This window comes from Typopeltis vanoorti, chromosome 21 (genome assembly GCF_054136105.1).
Source record: "Typopeltis vanoorti isolate ZY-2024b chromosome 21, IOZ_Tvanoo_1.0, whole genome shotgun sequence".
In the NCBI taxonomy this organism is placed as follows: domain Eukaryota; kingdom Metazoa; phylum Arthropoda; class Arachnida; order Uropygi; family Thelyphonidae; genus Typopeltis; species Typopeltis vanoorti.
This window is the reverse complement of record NC_143569.1, coordinates 17,204,723-17,226,607: the sequence shown is the minus strand read 5'-3', so window position 1 is coordinate 17,226,607 and position 21,885 is coordinate 17,204,723. Positions and strand designations below refer to the sequence as shown.

The window sequence follows — 21,885 nt, the reverse complement described above, 5'->3', positions numbered from 1 at the left end:
CCAACCAGTTATCCCCTGTGACGACCCCGAATTTTTGGTCTAAAAATTTTAGCAAAAAGTATCGTCTTATATACGAAAAAATACGATAAATTCCATTTCCTTTTTGCTATATGAACTCTCTTCCTTCCAGTCTGTCTCCATAGTTGTAGTCCCCATAATAATCACCTGACTGGCACTCTTACTAATTTGCTGATTCATGTCTTCCAGATCATCTATGGAATCACCTGCCTTATATCAGCATCTAACTGTATATTTTATCTTATTGGCCTTGATCTCACACTAGACTGCTTTGAATGAAGAGCCACCCTTCCACCTATAACATATTTAATGTCTTCTTGTTCATCTGCATAGCAGAAGAAATATTGCAGTGCTAGACTTATTCATTTTGTGCTGAGAGCTGGATTCTCTGGGTATCCTCCATGTGTCAACAGTTTAAAAATTGAAATGGTTAGACTGTACGCTAAACTAGAGATCTGCAAGATTTCTGAGAAGGGCCAGATAGTAAATATTTTAACTCATTTTAGACAAATTATGGACTATACAACTGTGTTAGAAATAATAATTTTAATTTCCTGACGTTTCGACCTTCATATTAAGGTCATCATCATCATCTGGGTTACACACACACACACACACACACACACACACACACACACACACACACACACACACACACACACACACACACACACACACACAGAGAGAGAGAGAGAGAAGTTGTATTACATTTCACACAGTATGCTAAAAAGACAATGATTTGATCAACGGTTATTCTACTGGCCTGACATCTAGTGAAAAATTGAATTAAAATAAATTAAATTAAATTACATCAAAGATATATTCTACTTAAGACAGCATCAGGGAAATTTTTTTTTCCCATGGATAGTTTTATTCCAGCAAAAATGATGTCCTAACATGAGAATTGTTATATTAGATTTAAGATCCTGAATTACCTATAGTCCTATTTATAATTAACTCTTAGGGAGAAAGGTTATGTGGGTAGAATATGTGCCTTCCATATTCTTGGGATTTTTAGACCATCATTATTGTTAAGATTAGGGTGGTTGATAAGAATTTGACAGGCTTTTCCAGTCAATTTTATGTAAAGTATTCAGGGTATGATCAGACAGGCCAGCTTCACCATAGTTATTAAATTTAATGTGTCATTTATGTTCCTTTTTTCCTGATGGGAATTGTGCATCCTGTTTCTCCTATATAGGGCAAATTACAGGTGCAGTGAATACGGTATACTCCAGGGTGGGTCAGCAGAGGGAGTGGATCCTTGGATGAGTCGAGTAAGTTTTTTTAATTTTGTAGGAGGTTTAAAGGTGACTTTAAGTTTGTATTTCTGTAATATTTCCTTTATTTTATCTGATATCCCTTTAATGTATGGAATGGTTACAGTTTTATTGTAGTCTACTTTATTTTTGAGTGAGGTCTTGTGAAGAATTTTGTTGGTAGTATTTTGATCAATTTTTTAGGAAGGTATTGTTGATAACTTTTAATTCATCTTTAACTGCTTGTTCATTGGAGCAAATCTTCAAAGCCCTGTTTTTAGTGTGTTAACAACACCTAGTTTTTGTGTTGGGTGGTGGTAGGCGTTTGTATGTAGGTATATATATGTATTGGCCAGCATGTGTAGGTTTCCAGTAAACAGTGAAGGAAAGACTGCCAGAAGGAAGACATGTGACAAGTGTATCTAGAAGCAGAAGTGTGTTCTGCTTTTCAATCTCAGTTGTGAATTACATGCATTTGTGTTGTTTGTTTAGGTGGCCGAGGAAGTGTATCTGGCAGCCATGGTGGGCCAGATAGCAAAAATATCAACGTATCTAAGCCAGACTTTAGGTTTTAAAGGAGAGGAATCTAGAAAATGTTGCTCAAAATATTCCATGTAAAATCCAGCCTGGCTTAGATACATTGATGATGTTTTTGTTATCTGGCCCTATGGCTGCCAGGGAAAAAAAATTGTTCAATTTAGAATGATTTGTTTGGTTAGAAATATGATATAGAAAGAATTTAATAATATAGAAATTTCATGTTTATTTTGACAATGGAAAAATTATTTATGCATTTCATGTATAACTTATTTTCTAGCTAGAAAACTATGGTATGCCATTTAGTCGTACACAAGATGGAAAAATCTATCAAAGAGCATTTGGTGGCCAATCATACAATTTTGGTAAAGGTGGACAAGCACATCGTTGCTGTTGTGTGGCAGATAGAACTGGTCATTCCCTTCTACATACACTTTATGGACAGGTGATATTTACTGAAGCAGTTGAATATTGATCATGTTAGCATGCTTTATTCAGAAGTTTGCAAAATGTACAAAGTTTAATCAAATGCATTAACTCCAGTTAAATAACTATGCAAACATTTTGGGAGATTTAGCTGTTTCCTTGAATACAACTCAATGGGTGAAAATGTCTCAGAGATTGTCTACAATATTGGAAATTAGTCTCCAGTACAAGCCATATACAGTCAGGTCTCTTTTTATGCGGTAGATACATTCCACAGAAAACTGCATATAAAAAATCACACAAAAATGGCCTAACTTACATTGAAGAATTAGGGATACATTCCATAATTTTCTAAAACTACATAATACCGAAGCAATGAATTAAAATAAACCTAAAATCGCATAAAAAAAAGTTTATAAAAATTCAAGAAAATAAGAATGCATAAGATTGTTTTAAAGCTTTATTCATTTAATTTTATTGAAAAGTAACATTTTTTTTTTTACATTTTGTGATCAGAATTATCATCGCTATTACACAATATTCAGCAATGTTTGCAAACTGGTGCAAAATCACTTTCATCACCAGAAGAGATAGTCAGTGCATCAGATCTGTATGGTAAAGGCAATGGTTCTTCACAAGCAGAATTAGCTTCACTCTCACTCTGTACTGATTTTTTTCTTCTGACAATGTAATCAGTGATTAAACTTTGCAATGATGATTTCACTAATTTTTTAACAGCTCGTGATATCCAGACATACAGTTCTTCAGCTCACGTTGGAATTTAAAGGCTCATTCAGAATTTGGCTCATTAACAAGGAAATGATTCTCGTAGAAAGGCTTATACACGATTATTAATTAACTTAAGGAATTCACAACGTACACTACAATATATATTAAATTAAACTTTAATAAATTTCCAATATTTCGTCAATGCCACGTTGCCATCTTCAAAGGAACCTAAAATAAAGACACGTGCACGCAGGCACTACATACAGTAAATGAGGATGAAGCGAGGAAGCTATTCTTTCTCCTAAAAGTCCTGATGGTGCCCCCTAGTGGGCTATGTAGGTATTCTTGGTTGTTGGGCTGAAGGTCTTGTGATGTACATCTCTCAAATTTGGGCAGTCTCATGCATCCAAATTTGTTGAGGTTTGACACGTTTCTTAGGGCTGAGGCTGATTCCATGAAAAGTCTTTCAAATTTGAACTTGCTACGATGTATTATTGTGGCTTTCTTCCACAGTATTGGCGTGTATCCAGAGCATGGTCTGCAAGACCAGAGTGGCTATACTGGTGAAAACGGATGTAGTCCTTGTGTTCTGAAATTCTGATATTTGCTGTCCTGCCTGTTTGGCCAAAGTAGGACAGTAACAAGAAAATGATTTTCCAATTTATTGCACAGTTCAAGTCCTCGAATTATATTTGCAGTGAGGGACAGGTTTTTCTTCTGTTCACTATCGTTTTCTGGATCTTTGACGATATCTAAAGTTAATCGATATCCAATAATATCATCGTTACTTAATGCATTATCCACAAGCAATTTGTCTACATCGTTCTGGTTAAATGTATCAAAACCTTCTCCACCAATTTCATGTGCCAAAGTAATGATTTCAGCTGATAATGTAGATGTTTGCATGGTTGCAAACATCTACATTTGTTTGCAACACATCCAGGCCAAGCTGCTTTCCAGCAGGCATTTAAAGTTTGTGGTCTTATTTCAGCGATAGCAGATGCAACATGATTTAAGCAGTCCAAAAATAGAAATTTTTTCCCAAATGTCAGTTACTTAATGATTCATTTTCTAGTTTATCCAATATAAATTAAAAAGTGTGCTTAATGTAATATTTTTTAAAAGTAACCATTATGCCTTGATCTAATGGCTGAATAATGTTTGTTGTATTGGTTGGAAAAACGCTACCTGCACATTAAGATGTTTTATCAACATCCAAATTTATTAATTGTTGACAATGGGTGCATTGTCAATAATTAATAAAACTTAAACACTTGATCGGGACAATATCCACCATCTTCAATAATTTTGGCTAACTTCTCTTGAAAATTTTTGGCTGCTTCATCTGCTGCTGCAACCTCACCTGTAAGCTTCACGTTATGAACAGAACATTCCTTTTTAAAAATCCGGTTAGCCATCCTTTGCTAGCCGAAAATTCTTTATCAGTCTGGGAAGCAGAAGTAGATGGCTCCAATTGCTTCATCTGTTCATAAAATCGAAGAGCTTTTTTTTAATTAAATAACCACTTACAGGAATTCTTCTTTGAGTTAATCCTTCAATCCAAATTACGAGCGCTCGTTCCCTGTTTTCTAATAAAGCATTGTTATATCTGGTTCCTCTTTGATATGGTTTGTTGTTCTCGTGCGCACCATTTTAATGTCTTTGTTCCTAAAATATTTTACTTCCCTACTTTAACTACAAGACTTACAAAATTTCCTTGACTCTAATATCTGTATCACTTCTTATGTGTTCATTCTATAAGGAAAGCAAATCCTATATCTCTGGCCGATTCCTAATTTTACTCACGTGCTTACCCTGACTGTTAAAGGTTATTCCTTGCTATAAGAAACGAATCCTCTAATTTCTGTCTGGGGCCGTCTCCTCTTCAGATATTGACAAATTTATTTTTTAAAGCTGTGCCAGCCAATATCTCAGAATAGAGGGGACTCTTATTCAGGGAGACTTTTCCAGATCTTTGGTGCACATAGGAGAATAAACTTAGGGCTTATACTCATAAATCAAATGCTCTATTATGGCTAAGTAAATTCTAGTTTGTAGTCGTAACCTCTATAACAACATGTTATACCTTTCTTTCAATCCCCCCCTGCCCGCCCCGCCCGCTATGGTTCGAATTAATGAGTGGTAGTTTTGGTTCATATCACAGGCGAAACTCAGGTATAAAAGAAAAAACATATTTATTGGAATCTAAAGACATAATATATACTTTCAATTAGTTCAATGACATGCTAAATCAAACTGATTAATACTCTAACGTACAAACAATAAATCCTTCTCTAGAGTTAGAGATTTAACACACATAATATACACATTATACTCTTCTAATCAATATTCTACCTACTATGTTAATCTTGCATATTAAACTAGACACAATCATCTATAATCATTCCTAACAATTTGTCTTATGGACATTAGCCACTGCTAAATAATCACGTAAAGTCCTTGAATACTGTCCATATTCGATTAATACACTACAAACACACATAATATACACGTTGTACCCTTCTAATCAATATTCTACCTACTGTGTAAGTCTTGCATATTAAACTAGTCACAATCATCTACAATCATTCCTAACAATTTGTCTTATGGACATTAGTCACTGCTAAATAATCACTTAAAGTCCTTAAATACTGTCCATATTCCATTAATACACTGCAATGATTTTTCCCTTTTACCGACTGGGTAATTATACAACAAAATCTGTACTTTACCATTTCTTGGGGCAGGGTTTCCCAGTCCATCCGAACTGTCCTTCTTTGTTTGGATTACCTTTTGAATCTTCCATAAGTCTGCTTCCACATGGTGGGTCACTATGGTCATCAGTTTCCCTCATCTATTCTCGATCTTTTTCGGGCCATCCTCATCTCTAGCTGCCAGTTCATAATGTACATCCGCGATAGTATTCCGTCGGTACTTTCAGCGAAGGCAGTATGTGCTGACATCTCATGCTTTAGTACTGGCAGAAGTTCAGACATTGAAGGGAAAGGCACACCCTCCGATATCGAACTATCACCACGAAACACCATCAGGAACCACCGGTCCACGAGAGAAGTCAAATCATCATCCAGGGAAACAGGCAGAAAAAAAGCCTTGAGAAAGGGGTTGCAAACCCCTTTTATTCTCCATTCACTCCCCCCCCCCCCCCCTAGCACCCTGTTCTTCCCATGGTAGCGCCCTCTTACTTTTTTTTTTTCTGCTACTTTCATCGACAAAAGCAACTTCGGCACATCGCGAGATCATAGCAGCATCTTCCGGGAACTGAATGCGTGTTGCTTTCCTAGATTTCCAATGCCTCAGGCCACCCGTGACCTTTGGACTATTGTTTACATCTGATTTACCCATTCATTGTATACATGATGCATTTCATATAATACTAATTTATACACGAAGTTCTTTACATGGTATTACAATTCTACTAAAAGGAGGTAATTCTATTTCCATTTACAGTTAGTACTTTAGTTCTTCTGCTCGAGTACAAGTTTTTTCTCTCAGCTGATTTTTCTGACTTGTTAAATCCTGAATGAATTATTTCTTTAATAAAGGTCTTCATTCAGGATGTAACAGCATCTCTTGAGTATGATGATAATTTGGCGTTTAGTTTTGTGTCGGAAATGACATATTTTCTTATTGCGACTTTATTCTTTTTAATTGCTCTTATAGTAGTAGATTCGCATAAATTAAAATGTTTACCAATTGCCATAGATCCCTCTCCTTTTGCTAAGTCTTTAAAATTGCAATTTTCTTTTTCAAAGAAATTGCTTTTCTTTGGTGCTTTTTTCTCCATTGGGCCAAATTGAAATCTTTAAAATAACAATTAGCAAAATTTAGACTTTCGATAATAAAAAGACAAACACTTACTCACATGCAAAATTAAACTTCACGAACACTCACTGCTTACACGTTATCACATTATGCCAGAATGTGCTGCAACACGCTGTTCATTATGTATAATGGCGATGAACGAATTAGTCAACAACACGCGAAATCACGTGCTTTATAGGTAAAATTTTCCAATTTGCTATACAAGTAAAATAGCTACCACTTTAAAAATTACAATGATCATAAAAGAGAAGGTTAATTTTCTGCCGTGTAATAATAAACAACTCATCCCACAATACGGATTGATTGCACCAGGGTTTTCCAAACTGAGTTCCGTGGAAGGTGAATAAGTGTTCCGCGAGAAGTTCTCCTGGAATTAGTTATTTTAGTTTTCTAAGCATTTTTCATGAATAAATATGTTATAGTAGAAATATTTTGAGGAGAATCATATTTGTGAATATTCGAAAAGCTCAGACCCAGAAGTCTAAATAACATCTGTGTAGCAAATGTTAGTGACCAAGCCGTGTATTTTTAAACGTGGAAGTATTCATGAATTATCGTTAATTTTCACACATTGAAACCCTTCAACATTCGGGAAAGAGAATACCGCTGTTCATGAACGGTCATAAAAATTGCCTGCAAACCGATTACAATAATGTGCGGCGTATCCTCTGTTCTCAAAACTGAACGAAATAACATCTGTGTTGCAAATGTTTGTGACCAATCAGCAAGGAAGTATAAAGAAAATTTTTCCACCGAAATTGAAGACCAAGGTAGTCTATATCCGGTTCTCAAATCTAGTAATACTGAATACTTTCTTCGCAAGTTCGTATTGTAGTGAAAGTGCTTGTTTCGAAACCATAGTGCCATGATTTTTTAAAAGTAATAGGCCTGCAAATTTAAATTTTAATATGAATAAGAGACAAGGGTGTTTGTTTAATTTTGGTATTAAGACTCTTATTGAAGGTGTTTGTGATGTAACATATAGTGATTCATCCACCTCCAGCCTACAAAGCAATCTCCAAGATGTACAAAAGGAGGGGAAAACTATCAGCACACAGGAGAAAAAGTCTGCATTCGCTTGTAAGTACTTATAATAATATTATAAATTTTTGGTGATCAGAATGGTATATGTCAATGAAAATCAGTACAAATTATTTTAATGATTATGTTTAATTGATGTTTAATTAATTAATGATCAATTATTAATTAATACAGTACAAAATAATCAAGGTGTTCCATGAAAATTTCAGAATTTGTGGAGTGTTCCGTCATAGGAAAAGTTTGGGAAATGCTGGATTACCTTATCAGAATGGATTCTCCTTCGGTTGACACGCACGGAAGTGTCAAAAGGTCTCGTATCTGTGGCGTACTATACATACGTTTTGAAGTTATGCACCGCATAACTTCAAATCCGCATAAAAAGAGACCCGAGTGCATTTGTCTTTTGAATTGCTGCTAACTTCATCAATTCATTTAAATCTGTTTTCCTCTTTTGTCCCTGCCTTTTTGTTTTAAACACCAAAATTATCTTTCATCTTGGATACTGTTTAAATGACCATTACTATGCTAGATTACTTTGCTTACACATTTTGAATATTAAGTAATGCCAGGTTGCTTTCTGATATTCACAATCATATAGTTTTGCCTTTGAAGCCATCCACCTCACTTCTCCAATTTTTGTGAGAATTGTTATTCTCATCTCCCTTTTTTGAAGTGTAGTTCTAACTTAAATGTCTGATTCATTGGATAATTCTTTTGAGCAATATTATATATCTGGTTTTGGTTGATTTTTCTCTTAAAAGAGAAGGATAATAAACATCTGTTGTACATCATGTGCAAACAATATGTGCTTTAATAATTTTTGAAGTTTGAAAGTGATTGAGAGCTTATGAAAACACAACCTTTTAGCATGAGTTGCCTTGATATTGCACTGCTTAAAACATAGACTCTGCTTAGTGCTCATATATTTGTCTTACATCACGACTTTTCATTAGCTAGCTTGCTTGCCTTGTTTGTATGGCTGGTGTCTCCATCAAACTTGCTCAGAGTCTGAATTCTACCGTGGTACATGTGTGTGTGAATGTCCACTGGTGGTAGATGAACGTTGTCACCTAATTTCAAACTGCTGCTTTGCTTATTTGGAGACTTGAATTGGCTCAGGAAAAAAAGGACTATATGTAGTCTCCGAAGCAGGATTTCTGAATTTCTTCTCGCAACGAATTATCTACTCATAGTAATATTTGCTATAGGTTACAACTTTTTATAGCAGTTTTTTTTAATCTAGTTACCTCCCATGAAAGGTCATTACTGAACCTCTAGTACATTTGTACTATGGTTTTTTTTTCTCCCATTTTTGTCAATTCTATATATTTTTTGTAATTTATTTTTACATGGTCTGGAAACCTCTGCTCTAGAAACCAAACATGGAATGGAACTTTTTCTGCTACTTCAGGCATACAGTAGGTAGGGTGATGGTCTCGCACTGGGTGATGAAAGTCATCTTCCACCTAATGACAATCACAAACATCCATGCCCGTGGCAAGATTCATACCTGCGATCCGTTGGTTGGAGAGCGATTATGCTAATCACTCGGCCAACCAGGCTGGTATAATGACATGACTTTTCTCTCTCTCTCTCTGTGTGAGACCAGCTAACCCACCTTATAGTTGACAAGATTTTATTAAGGTTCTTCCACATCCTACCCTTGATTAGAATCCAGTTTTTTCCTGACCTAAGGATACTGTCATTAGTCTGAACAATGGAGGCATTCTGCCACTAGAATGCATTTGAAGGATAATATCTTAATGCCAATAAAATAATTATTATATATTAATAATAAAATTGTGCACATATCACATGGATGGCAAAAAGTTTCAGAAATTTTCTTTATTTTGAATTTTAATTTTGTGTCATAATAAACAATTGTTTTGTGTATAAAATTAGACTTGTTCTGGCAAACAGTACTCCTCCATTAGGGCAACTGTTGATGGTGTAAGGCAGTTATTTTCAATCTATGCTCCTTCAGGAAGAGGGGCACAAAGCAGTGATCAGCATTATGGTTTTTTTTGAGCACATTTCCCGTATGTACTTCATATTCTGTCCACTTATTTCAGTACAATATAGCATTAAAAACACTTTAAACTTCCAAATTTATTTTATTAACTTTATTACATTGTAAGTTATTGTGGTTATAACTACAGTGTAGTTACTTCTTCCCATAGTCCAAAGGAGACTGTAGAGTAGATATTAGGAAATGTTCCTCAAAGAAATCTTCTACTTGGTTCTCGACTGATGCTTTGCTTGCATTTCTGTAAGTAAAGCACCTGTCCAAATTTTTATATTGTCTATCCACTCTGTCTAGGTCTGCCTGTTTTTCAAGTTCCTAGAATAAGTCAATCAAGAACTTACATTGGTAGACCATTTGATCTGCTGATATGACCAAGTTACTTAAGTTGTTTCCTTCAAATATTAGTTATGTTATCTTTTCGACCAGTGAAAGAACTGAATGTTTGTTCTACTTAAAAATTTGTGATGTGATCATTATATGGTTCCCTTAGGAGTCATGTATAGCACTTCATTTCAAATGCCAGCAACCTCTTTTCATCCTTTTAGGTGGGTCCAAGTTTAACTACCGTTAGAATTGTAAGCTAGTTATTTGTCCATAGTAGTTTGTTTTTGGAGTGTTGTTGTTGCTTTTTGCAATTTTTTTTCTATGCTCTCCTGATCTTCAATCTTTATTAAAAATTACCTAGGTATTTAAACTGATCAGCTTCTTCTATGGATAATCTTCAAGTAGGATTTTTTTTTTTTTTTTTGTCACAGCACTTGCTTCTTAAAAACAATGACAAATATTTGTCATTGTTTTCGATTTTTGGATACTTATGGTTCTTAATTTTTAAGAGTATAAGCTAATGTTGTAGTAATTTCCTGAAGATCTGATTTGTTTTCCACTTGGATCATCAGCTTCATTTACAACATATTTGAGGAAGCAGTTAAATAACATTGGTGATAATTTGCACCATATCTCACTCCATGTTCCACTGGAAAGAGAGTGCTATAATTCCCCTTAATTTCAACTAGCATTTCAGAAGATGAGTTCATTATTCAATCAGTCTTATTATTTTATTGTCTATTCCATAATGTTGCAGAATTTTCCAATCATCATCAAATTCCTGCCATGTACCGTCAAGGGGTGTACAGGATATAATAGTACTACATGAAAAAAATTACGTCATCCCAGCCAGCATGAAATTTTGTCATGTTGTACCATCATTTTTTATTTTGGTTTAACCAATAAGAATACAATTTGGTCGGCTAAATCCCAAACTGCCAGCCTATCCTCATTCGTTCACTATCCAAGTAGATACCCAACAGGGTGCACCACGAGAAGGTGAGGATTGGACATTAGGTCAGAAGCCTGGTCGGTTCTCCGCATTCCTTTAAAGGCTATGTGGAGGTCTCCTCTCAGTTATACAGCTTTGACCCTTAAGCACCCCAGAATTTTCCAAAGGGTATATTATTATTATTATCATCAGACCTCCATGGAGTCAAGAGACTTATTGCAGGAGGTCTCTCTAACATGAACAGCTCATCGTACCTTCACTTGAATGCATTCACTGTCCTTGCACTCTCACTACACTCTCATGCAATGCATTCCAATCACCCTCTCCATACAAAAAAAAAAAAAAAAAAAAAAAAAAAAAAAAAAAAAAAAAATCTGCTTTTCATTCCCTTGCTTACAACCACTTATATGGCTTCCATGGATCGGTTCTCATTATTCTCATTTCCAGATATCTTATCAAAAATCTCATCCACATTAATCTAGTAATTATCTTTACCAACTTATTATATGTCTCGATCATGTCTCGCCTCTTCCTTCTTTCCACTAGGCTCTGTAATTTGCATTCTCTCAATCTGTCCACAAATTCTGTATTCCAGAGACCAGAAATGAACAGTCAATCGTCTCTGAACACTCTCCAACACATCCTTTTGAAAACCAGGCTATCAAATATGTGCCCAATAATGCATATGTGGCCAGATCAAAGCATTGTACAATAGAATCAAAACATCCTACTTCAACATCTCAGTGTTCTCTGCATGATTTCCATATTCTGCTGTGTTCTCAGTTTTACCAAAATGGCCATGAAATTTCAAGTCCCTATCCACCATCATCCTCAGATCTTTCATCTCCTCCACATTCTCTAAAATATCTCCATTAATCCTATACTCTGCATCATATCTTTGCTTCCCAACTTTTAAGATTTTATACTTTGCATCATTAAACTGATATCTCCATCCACCTAATTCAGTTTTAACTCTCGCCAACTTTGCGTCATCTAAAAACAGCTGTATATCACTTTTTTAAAAAATATATATATATATCAGTGGCGACACGTGCTCATTTCGGTTGGGTGTGCTGTCATGTAGGTTATGCAATCCATGCTACAAATTTCACATCAATTTGACTATGCATGGGCATGTGTCTGCAGAAAATTTTCCAGGGGGTGGTGGTGGTAAAGCTTGGAGACAAATAATTGAATCAATAAATTTTTATGATTATTGATTTAATTAACTAATTACATCAATAAATGTCTTTTAGCTTTTTTTTGATGTAATTATTTGTCGATGTCAACTATAAATACATTATTTTCATTTTGCATCGATTTTAATGATCTTTAATTCTTGGGGAAAAAAGTATTCAGAATTAATAGTTTTTTAGCACAATTTCATATATAAAAAAAATTAACCAGCATATTTTATTAAAAATTAACTAATTAATCCTAAATTAAATTATTTCAGTTTAAAAGCAAAAATAATCATAAAACTAACAAGTAAAATAATATTAAATTACATACACTTACCTTTTAAAAATGTATTTTTATGTTTAAATTTGTTTCACTGTAAATTTACAATTCACACTCTACTCAGTCGCTCACTAGACACAGAGGGAAAACTAACCAGTCACTGTTCACAAATCGATGGACCAAAAACAAACACGTGTTTTATGGCTACCCTGCCATGGGCTGAAACGGGCCAACCCATAATAAAATTTTAAGACAAAGTGTTCCCAGGGTCTAGGTTGTAGTTTTTTGACTATATTGACAAGTGGTTCTTGCTTATCCAGATTTAGCACAGCAGAGTTAGTGATGTGGTCCATCTAGGTGTATCCAAGGATCAGTCTGAGATATGTAGTTCCAAAGGAGTTAATTAATGTCTATCTAAATATCATCATCATCATCAAATTCCTGCCATGAACCCACAAGGGGTGTACAGGATATGATAGTACTACATGAAAAAATTATATCATTACTAACTTCCTATCTACAATTTTCCTCCAAATCAGTCTGTTACTTGTCAAGACTCCAACATTATCAGATCTTATATTTCTATCGTCTAAGGCACTTTGTACCGTATCAATCCACCTATATCTTGGTCTTCCTCTGGGTCGTTTTGCTGCCAACCTGGCAGAGAACACTTGTTTTGCTAATCTTTCCTCACCCATTCTGTTTAGGTGACCATACCTCCTGAGATTAGCTCTACTTACACATTCCTGGATTCTGACAATATCAAGTTCTTTCCTAATATCGTCGTTTTTAATATGATGTTGCCATTGATGCCATCTGTTCACGCCTATAATCTTTCTCAGAACTCTGATATCTGCAGTCTCTAGTCTTTGGTCAAGTGTTTTACTTCTGACCCAGCTCTCAGATCCATAAGTTAAAACTGGTTTCAATACTGTCTTGTATACAGCTAATTTAGTGTTACGACTAATTTCTCTCTTATTCCATATCAATTTATTCAATCGACTTCCCACCATACCAGCTTTGCTGATTCTGTTGTCTATTTCTATATTTAATTTACCATCTTCAGTAAAAATCGTGCGTAAGTAGCTGAAATGTTTTACTTGTTCCACAGGTTCTCCATTCACAACACAGTTGACATTTTCAATGATTCTGCCTATTTTCATTGTCTTTGTCTTTTTATTGCTGACCTTCATACCATATCTATTACAACAACTATTCAATTTAGTCAGAGAATCTTGCAGACTTGTAGCAGATTTATTTAGACGTATAACATCATCCGCATAAAGCAAAGAGCTGACATTAACATCTCCAATTCTGATATCATGTTTAATACCACTTTCCTTCATAATGTGATCCATATAGATAATGAATAACAGAGGGGATAATGTACATCCTTGTCTCACACCAGATTTAACATTAAACCATCTTCCTGTACTTCCTTCAATTCTAACTGCTGACTTACAACTCAAATAAAGACTACGTTTTGCTTGATATAATGCCCCATTGACACCATATAACTGCAGCGTATTGAATAGCTTCTCTCTTGGCACCTTGTCATATGCCTTTTCCAAATCGACAAAACTTAAATACAGATCTTTGTTATATTCCCATGCTTTCCCGACTATTTGTCGTAAAGTGAAGATTGATCCTGACATCCTCTGTTTGGCCTGAATCCCGCTTGTTCTTCACCAAGCTTTTCTTCCACAATTCTTCTCAACCGTTTCTCAAGTATACTTGCATAGATCTTGCCAGGAACACTCAGTAGTGAAATACCTCAGTAATTCTCACATTCAGTTTTATTTCCCTTCTTATATGTGGGTACTATGAGAGCTCTACTCCAGTCATCGGGAATTCGTCCCTCTGTCCAGGCTTTCTGAACTATGCAGTGCAGCCACTGTAAGATTTTATACCACCATACTTCAGCATTTCTGGTCGAATATCATCTACTCCAGCTGTCTTTCCACATTTCAAGCCTTTGATGACTTTTTCTACTTCAAGTATGGATATGTATTCCTGACTGCATGCCTGGTCAGTGTTTTTTACCACTGTGCTATCATAACTGCTTGTTTCATTTAGCAGTTTTTCAAAATAATTACTTCATACTTCAAGGATATCTTTTTTTGCAGTTTTCATGTTACCTTTATCATCTCTAACTCCTTTTACAGCACTCTTTTTTCCATTCCTAAGTTTCTTCAACAACCTCCAGAATATTTTGCCACCTTCTTGATATTTATTTTCTATATTCTTGCCAAAGTCCTCTCATGACTTTTGTTTAGCTAGTTTTACACAGTGTTTAGCATTCTTGCATTTGTCTCTATATTCTCTAAGAGCACAAGCTGACTTATTTGACAGAACGTTTGATATGCTTTCTTTTTTTTCTTCACTGCCTCCTTAACTTCCTGTGTCCACCAGGGAGTTCTGATTTTTTTTTATCCTTGCACACAACCTCTCCACATGCCTCTCTGGCAGAATCAATCAATGTTTTCTTCAGAGTTTGCCACCAAATCTCCAAGGTTTGATTCCTGTTCTCAAACTCTTTCATTTTTTCTCCAATAATCTTTGTGTATTTTAGTCTACAGTTCACATCTGAGAGCTGCTCAACTTTTATTTGCTTTAAAACTTTCTTATATGTTATATATATATATATATATATATATATATATTTTTTTTTTAAATAAGTTAGGAAATTTACTGACCTTTTTATTTACCTCATATTAGCTCCTTAGGTGCTGCTTTTTTTAAGAATTGTCTGTTAATGTTTAATTGTCATTTTGTGATCTTGTACTGACACTGCCTATGATACTGAGATGAATATTCTACGCTAATAAAGTATTTGTGAATTTTCCTCTAGTGTTATAATTCTTTAAAAGATTTCGCTTGAGCATATTATTCACTCATAATACTGTCAAGTTAGTGCTGTGATTGACATGGGCAGCAGCACATGGCAACAAGAGTATAACATATGGTAACTGCTGCAAGTACATGTGTAGTGAGAAAACATCCATAGACAGTATGGAAATGAATGAGCATGGTTGCATTGCATTAACATTGCTTATGGTATCCATTAACATATGGATACTGAAACAGCAATTTCATGAATTTCTATTATGAAATTCAGTTAAAAAGCATTTCTTTACTTGCGGGTTGTACAGTAATCAGTGGTGGACTGAATCAGGCACACTGTCCTTAGTTTGCTAACCCATGCTCTAGATCAGCATCTAGATCAGAGATCATGCCTGAATCTATCACATTGTTTTTAAAGAAATTTGCAATCACAGACATTGGTTTCTCTTAATCTGAATCTTTTTTAAAAAGACTAAGATTTGTTTTTCTGAGATGTGTAATTTTTTTAAATGTACTTCTTAGAACTTTTATCGATGTGACATATCACTGTAGCCATAGTAATTTCCTTTAAGTTCACCTTTTGTTTTATGTTAATTTTTGTTACAGTCTCTCCGCTATGACTGCAATTTCTTTGTTGAGTATTTTGCACTAGATCTTCTGATGGAGGACAATGAATGTCGAGGTGTAATTGCACTGTGTTTAGAGGATGGATCATTGCATAGGTTTAGAGCAAAGAACACTGTCATAGCAACAGGGTAAGAGTTTTGTTTTCATCTTATGCATAATGTAGTGCAAATAAAAAAAAAAAAAAGATTAATTTTTCTTGAATAATACAGACTTACATTGTGAAATAGTTTTATAAATAATATTTATAAAAATTGTAAATGATTACTTCATTAATCAACAAATCTAAATCTGAAAGGACAATGTTGAAAACTTTTCTTATACAGCAGACCATGCCTTCTGGTCTGCTGTTGAGCCTGTTGGGTGCAACTTGTGCCCTTACATGCTTCTGCCTCATGTCCAGAAGAATAGTACCACATTAATATGATACTGTCCAGGCAATACTTTACCAAAAATAGACTACTTCATGTCCTCTGGTCATTTTGCTACATAGACATCAGAAGAATTTCAAATTTCTTAGTTATGGACGTCTTCTGTTCGTAGTTCCCTATTTTACTCTGGAAATAACACCTATTTTTTTATCATCTCTATACTTACTAATAGCAGGCTTGCATCTGCCTCAGATGCAAGCCTGCTATTATTAAAACAAGTCTATCATTAAAACCAACAAGTCATTCTTCTCACCTCACTTCTCTCTAAAACAATGAAGAATCATTAACAGTCAACTTATTTACATTTCCTGTTTAATCATTATCAGTATGAATTCTGCCATGCTTAATTCTCAGTGGAAGGTGCTTAACAACATTATTTTCCTCTGGACATGCGGTGGAAACCTTTTCAGTTGATTGTGATATTTCCAAGGTCATTTGAGTCGGGCATTGTATTATTTAGCAAAGTATCATGTTATGCACGCTTTCTGTGCTTTGCAGTTGGGTAGCCAGTTTTTTCTTTGATTCTCTGCATTGTAGTGAATGGTTTCCCTCCTCTCACATTTCCTTGCAGATACACAAGTGCCCAGCACTGTTCTTTTCCCTCTATACATACATACATATATATTCTTCTCTTCCTAATTTCAACATAGTTTTGTTGATGATAGTACAATCTAGCCTGAAAAGGGACTGAAGACATTCTTCTTCTTGAGATAAACAAGATTGTTTGATTGCACTGTATAGGACTAAACTTTAGAAGTCTAAACTGATGGAATTGATTCACTGCCATACCCCATATGCCAAACATGAATGAAATATTGCTGGTTTACAGCAACTAAACCCTATGCATATACCATCAGGCTGCAGGAAATAATTAGAGTGAACCAACAAAGGCGAGGAAAGTTGAAAGTTTATTTTTCACTTGGTTAGAGTATAATAAAATTAGTTTAATCCTTTATCCAAGTGTGAGCAAACAAAGTTTGCGCCTGAAAGTATCTTCAGGACTGGGGTAAGGTGGTACAGCACCAGGACAACTCGTTGCAAAGGTGGAGCAAGCTACCAACACTCCTGTCTCAGTATCTCCTATAATGCAAAACACATCTCCTTGCGGATATGTCTAATGTTATGCATTCTGGGAATGGCCACTACCCAGACTAGTTTTGACCTTTATTGAGGTCTTTTCAGTGGGAGCCAGGCCCAAGTGGAGATACCAGGCAGAAGCATTAGCAGGTCATCTCTACCTATAGGAGTTGCCAAATGGTGTGCCACCCTTTTTTAATAAATTACTCCGGATTTAGAGAAAGATGTTGAAAGTTTATTTTTCACTTGGTTAGAGTATAATAAAATTAGTTTAATCCTTTATCCAAGTGTGAGCAAACAAAGTTTGCGCCTGAAAGTATCTTCAGGACTGGCCTTTACCCCAGTCTGATGTTGTGTTTTATATTGTCTATTAAGATCACGTCTTATTATGTGAGAAAGTGTTTTCACAAACTATGCACAATGATTTTCCTGACGAAAATTGTTGTGCATTCACTATAAATAAGAACTCATTTTCCCATTGTTCGTTGAATTCATGCTTATTATCACCTTCTGTTTTTCTTTTACTCATTTTCTTTTGCACTGTGTTGGGTAACTGAATGTAAAAACAAGGCTTAATTTTCAAAAAAGTACAAAGCTGCAAATGTCTACAAAGAAAGAACAAAGCACAACTCCATAACACACAAGTATCAATTGTAAACTGACTGACAAAAACCTGCAATGAACCACTGTTGGTAACACTTCGCACCTCAGGATCAAACAAGTGAATGTGCAAAAGATGGGCATAAAACAATAAAATCGCTAAAAATAATTAAGTTTTAGCTTTTTTTTTTCCCTTACAAATCGGTTTTTGGTTAATGCTTTTTGCATAAACAGGATTACTTTTTTTTATTTATCATCATCATCGGGGCCCAATGTGCCACTTCTAATCATCCAGTGCACTTTTGGCACATACACCACTATCTCTGGTTTAGAATAATATTGAAGTGGAGACACTGGAGTAATTGCTAAACAAAATAACTGGCAAGTATGATTTTAGCATATAATTTGTTTTTATAGTATGTTCAAAAATTGACTAAATAAGAAATTCTGGGTGCTTAAGGGTCAAAGCTGTATAACTGAGAGGAGACCTCCACATAGCCTTTAAAGGAATGCGGAGAACCGACCAGGGCTTCTGACCTAATGTCCAATCCTCACCTTCTCGTGGTGCACCCTGTTGGGTATCTACTTTGATACTGAACGAACGAGGATGGGCTGGCAATTTGGGATTTAGCCGACCAAATTGTATTCTTATTGGTTAAACCAAAATAAAAAATGATGGTACAATATGACAAAATTTCATGCCGGCTGGGGCGTCGCCCGGTTAAACAAGGCCCCCATTGTTTTCGCCAGGGAACCAGGGCGAACAGCGAAAAGTCAGCTACTGGAACAAATCTGAAAACAAACCCCAACTCAACATCACCAGAAGTTAGTAATGATGTAATTTTTTCATGTAGTACTGTCATATCCTGTACACCCCTTGAGGGTACATGGCAGGAATTTGATGATGATGATGATGATAAGAAATTCTGGAAGCAAAAATTTTGTGCATGCAATTATTTGGCATGTGTGCTCCCTTTCTGACCAGTGTGTATGCACATAGGTTAGAGGGAACATTTGTGGGAGTGGAATTTCATTACCTGGTGTGGATCCACCATCCTGCTTACTGGAAGCTTGAAATAGTTCAATGTTTGGTCTCTAGAGCAGGGTTTTTAGACTATGTAAAAAATAAATTAAATATAAAACATAAAAATAGGGGTAAATAACCTTTTGTGGGTGGGAACCACAGTTAAAAAAAAAAAAAAAAAAAAAGTACTTAAATCCTGGTGATGATCTGACAATATAAAACGTAGTCCTCATTCATAAGGACAGGATGGGGGGGAATAGACTTGCTCATGGAGGAATCTCAATCCATGTGAGCAACTATACTCTCTAGGGTGAATGCTAGTCTTGAAATTCACACTTGCTCTTGTTATCAGTCAGGGAGTAACAGATGTGATTGAAGTCTGATTAGCGGAATAATGAATTACTGATTTAAAACTATATATTTAGAAATTTATGTACATTTAATCATACAAATACAACATTTATTTTACAAATGATATTCTATCTTTTTCAATTTAGCTACTTGAATACAAATTCTACCCTATGGTTCTTCTTTATGAACTGGTCAATAACATCGTCATAAAAAATTGGTTGTAACTTAATTTTCCCAAGCAACACTCACACTTAAACTAAACATATTTGGTCGTTTATAATTAAAATACAATTTTATTTAATGCTGACCATAAAAACAAACTTTTATATTATAGCCTACCAGTTTCGCCAGCAGACTGTCTGGCTTTTTCAAGGCATTTATGAAAAGACATAAAAACTAGTAAATGCAAATTGAAAGGAACATAAAAAAATGTTGTAAACCAACTTAGTAGCTAAGGTTACACGTTCGCGTGACAGAGAGGACTTATTGTTCTTATTCATCATCACGCATGCGTGTTTGTTGTAAACGTGTAATGTGATTACTGGCTAGCTGTAGTTCAGCTTGATTAAGAGAGAGGATAAGGTTTTTCCACAAACTGTTTAGAATTACACCCTGATTTCTGTTGAGGTTTCTGCCGATTATTGACACTATTGTGGCTTCCTTGAATAAACGATGTCTGTAGTCATCATCGAGATATGGCATGGAGCTGTTTTGTCACTCTATTGTGTGGTTAGATGTATAGAAATGATGTTCTAAGCCGGAAGAGATACTTCTGTTGTGGTTTACATCACCAACATGTTCTTTTTGTCTGATTTCTAAACTCTGTGAAGTTTGTCCTATGTAGGCAAGACCACAGGAGCAGGGAATGTAATCTACTCCTGAATATTTGTAGAAAGGTACCTTATCTTTTGGGTATATATATATATTACTGTTCAGTAATACAGCTCCTAGGAGCTAAGTTCACATTATGGGTAAATATCAAGAATAGTGATTGGAGCTTGCTCCACCTTTGACATGAGTTGCCTCAGCTTGCACTACCTTAAGGGTCAGTTGCTGTAGTATCCAGGTATTTGCTTACGCTTGGAATCGCCGAACTTTATATAGTTTCTACTATATTCGGCATGAAACTCTTTGAGTTTCTTATTCGGCTAAGAAACGATATGGGATGTAATATCCCTTAACTTAAACAAGTCATATGTCGCCGAATTGAAGCCTTTGGCTCTTCATATATCTAATAATCACATTACACGTTTACAACAAACACGCATGCATGATAATGAATAAGAACAGTAAGTCCTCTCTGTCATGTGAACATGTAACCTTAGCTACTAGTTGGTTTACAACGTTTTTTATGTTCCTTTCAATTTGCATTTACTAGTTTTTGTCTTTTCATAAATGCCTTGAAAAAGCCAGACAGTCTACTGGCGAAACTGGTAGGCTATAATATAAGTTTGTTTTTATGGTCAGCATTAAATAAAATTGTGTTTTAATTTCTAACACTCACACTTGTAAAGGCTGGCTGAAGCTCTCTGGCTAGAGCTACGTTGACTGTGTATGGCCTGTGTTTAAGCAACAGAGTGAGACAACGTGAAATGGCTATGCACGCACATGAAATCACATTCCTGCTGTGAGGACCTGGAAGCTCCTACAACCGAGGAAGCCAAGGTAGCTTTGACTAGACAAGCAAGTATCAGCCTTCGATACACAACGCAAAGCTCAATTATTGCCGTGCAAGCTTAAGACGTCTTCTGTCTACAAAAATAAAAGCCTAAATGGAATGCTTATGAATGCATGCATTTATTAACAAATAAATATTACTTCTTTCTCAATTAATGAGCTTGCAGCAAGCATGGAGAATTTTCCCCTGATGCTCTCCTCCATCAAGTCCCACTTAATACCAACATCGAGGAAGTTGCCATCTGACTCCCAGTTGGATCTCTTATAATGGTGTGCTGCATCTACTTACATTCTGCTGCTATCTCTCAGCATGATTTTGATGTCATATTACAGTTACCACTCCTTTTCTCTTAATGGGATATTTAAACATACTACTCTGTGGGGTAGTGCTTGAAGTAATATCAGAGGATGAATTGTAGAGAATATTAACAACAAAAACCTCTCTTTCTCTCAAACACAGAAAGCAACACAGTTTTTTTCCACATGGCTACTCAAATATTCACTGCCGTTGACTTAACTGTTTACTTTTCCTTCCTTTTCCAATCTTTAAGTGGGAAGCTGATAACTTTTTATATCTGACCCAGACATCACAGGAAGTCACAAGACCTATAGCAGATCAGTGTCATGTGTGGTAAAGAGGA

At 35.4% G+C, this 21,885-nt stretch overlaps 1 protein-coding gene across 1 annotated transcript in view; it reads left to right on the top strand.

Annotated features, from left to right (window-relative positions):
• SdhA (succinate dehydrogenase, subunit A (flavoprotein)) overlaps positions 1-21,885 on the top strand; it is a 311,617-nt gene that overhangs the window by 132,118 nt on the left and 157,614 nt on the right. Inside the window, exons 6-7 of the mRNA XM_090411417.1 lie at positions 2,095-2,259; positions 16,067-16,215. Coding sequence (XP_090267543.1) covers positions 2,095-2,259; positions 16,067-16,215 — 314 coding nt within the window. The remainder of the gene's footprint in view (positions 1-2,094; positions 2,260-16,066; positions 16,216-21,885) is intronic.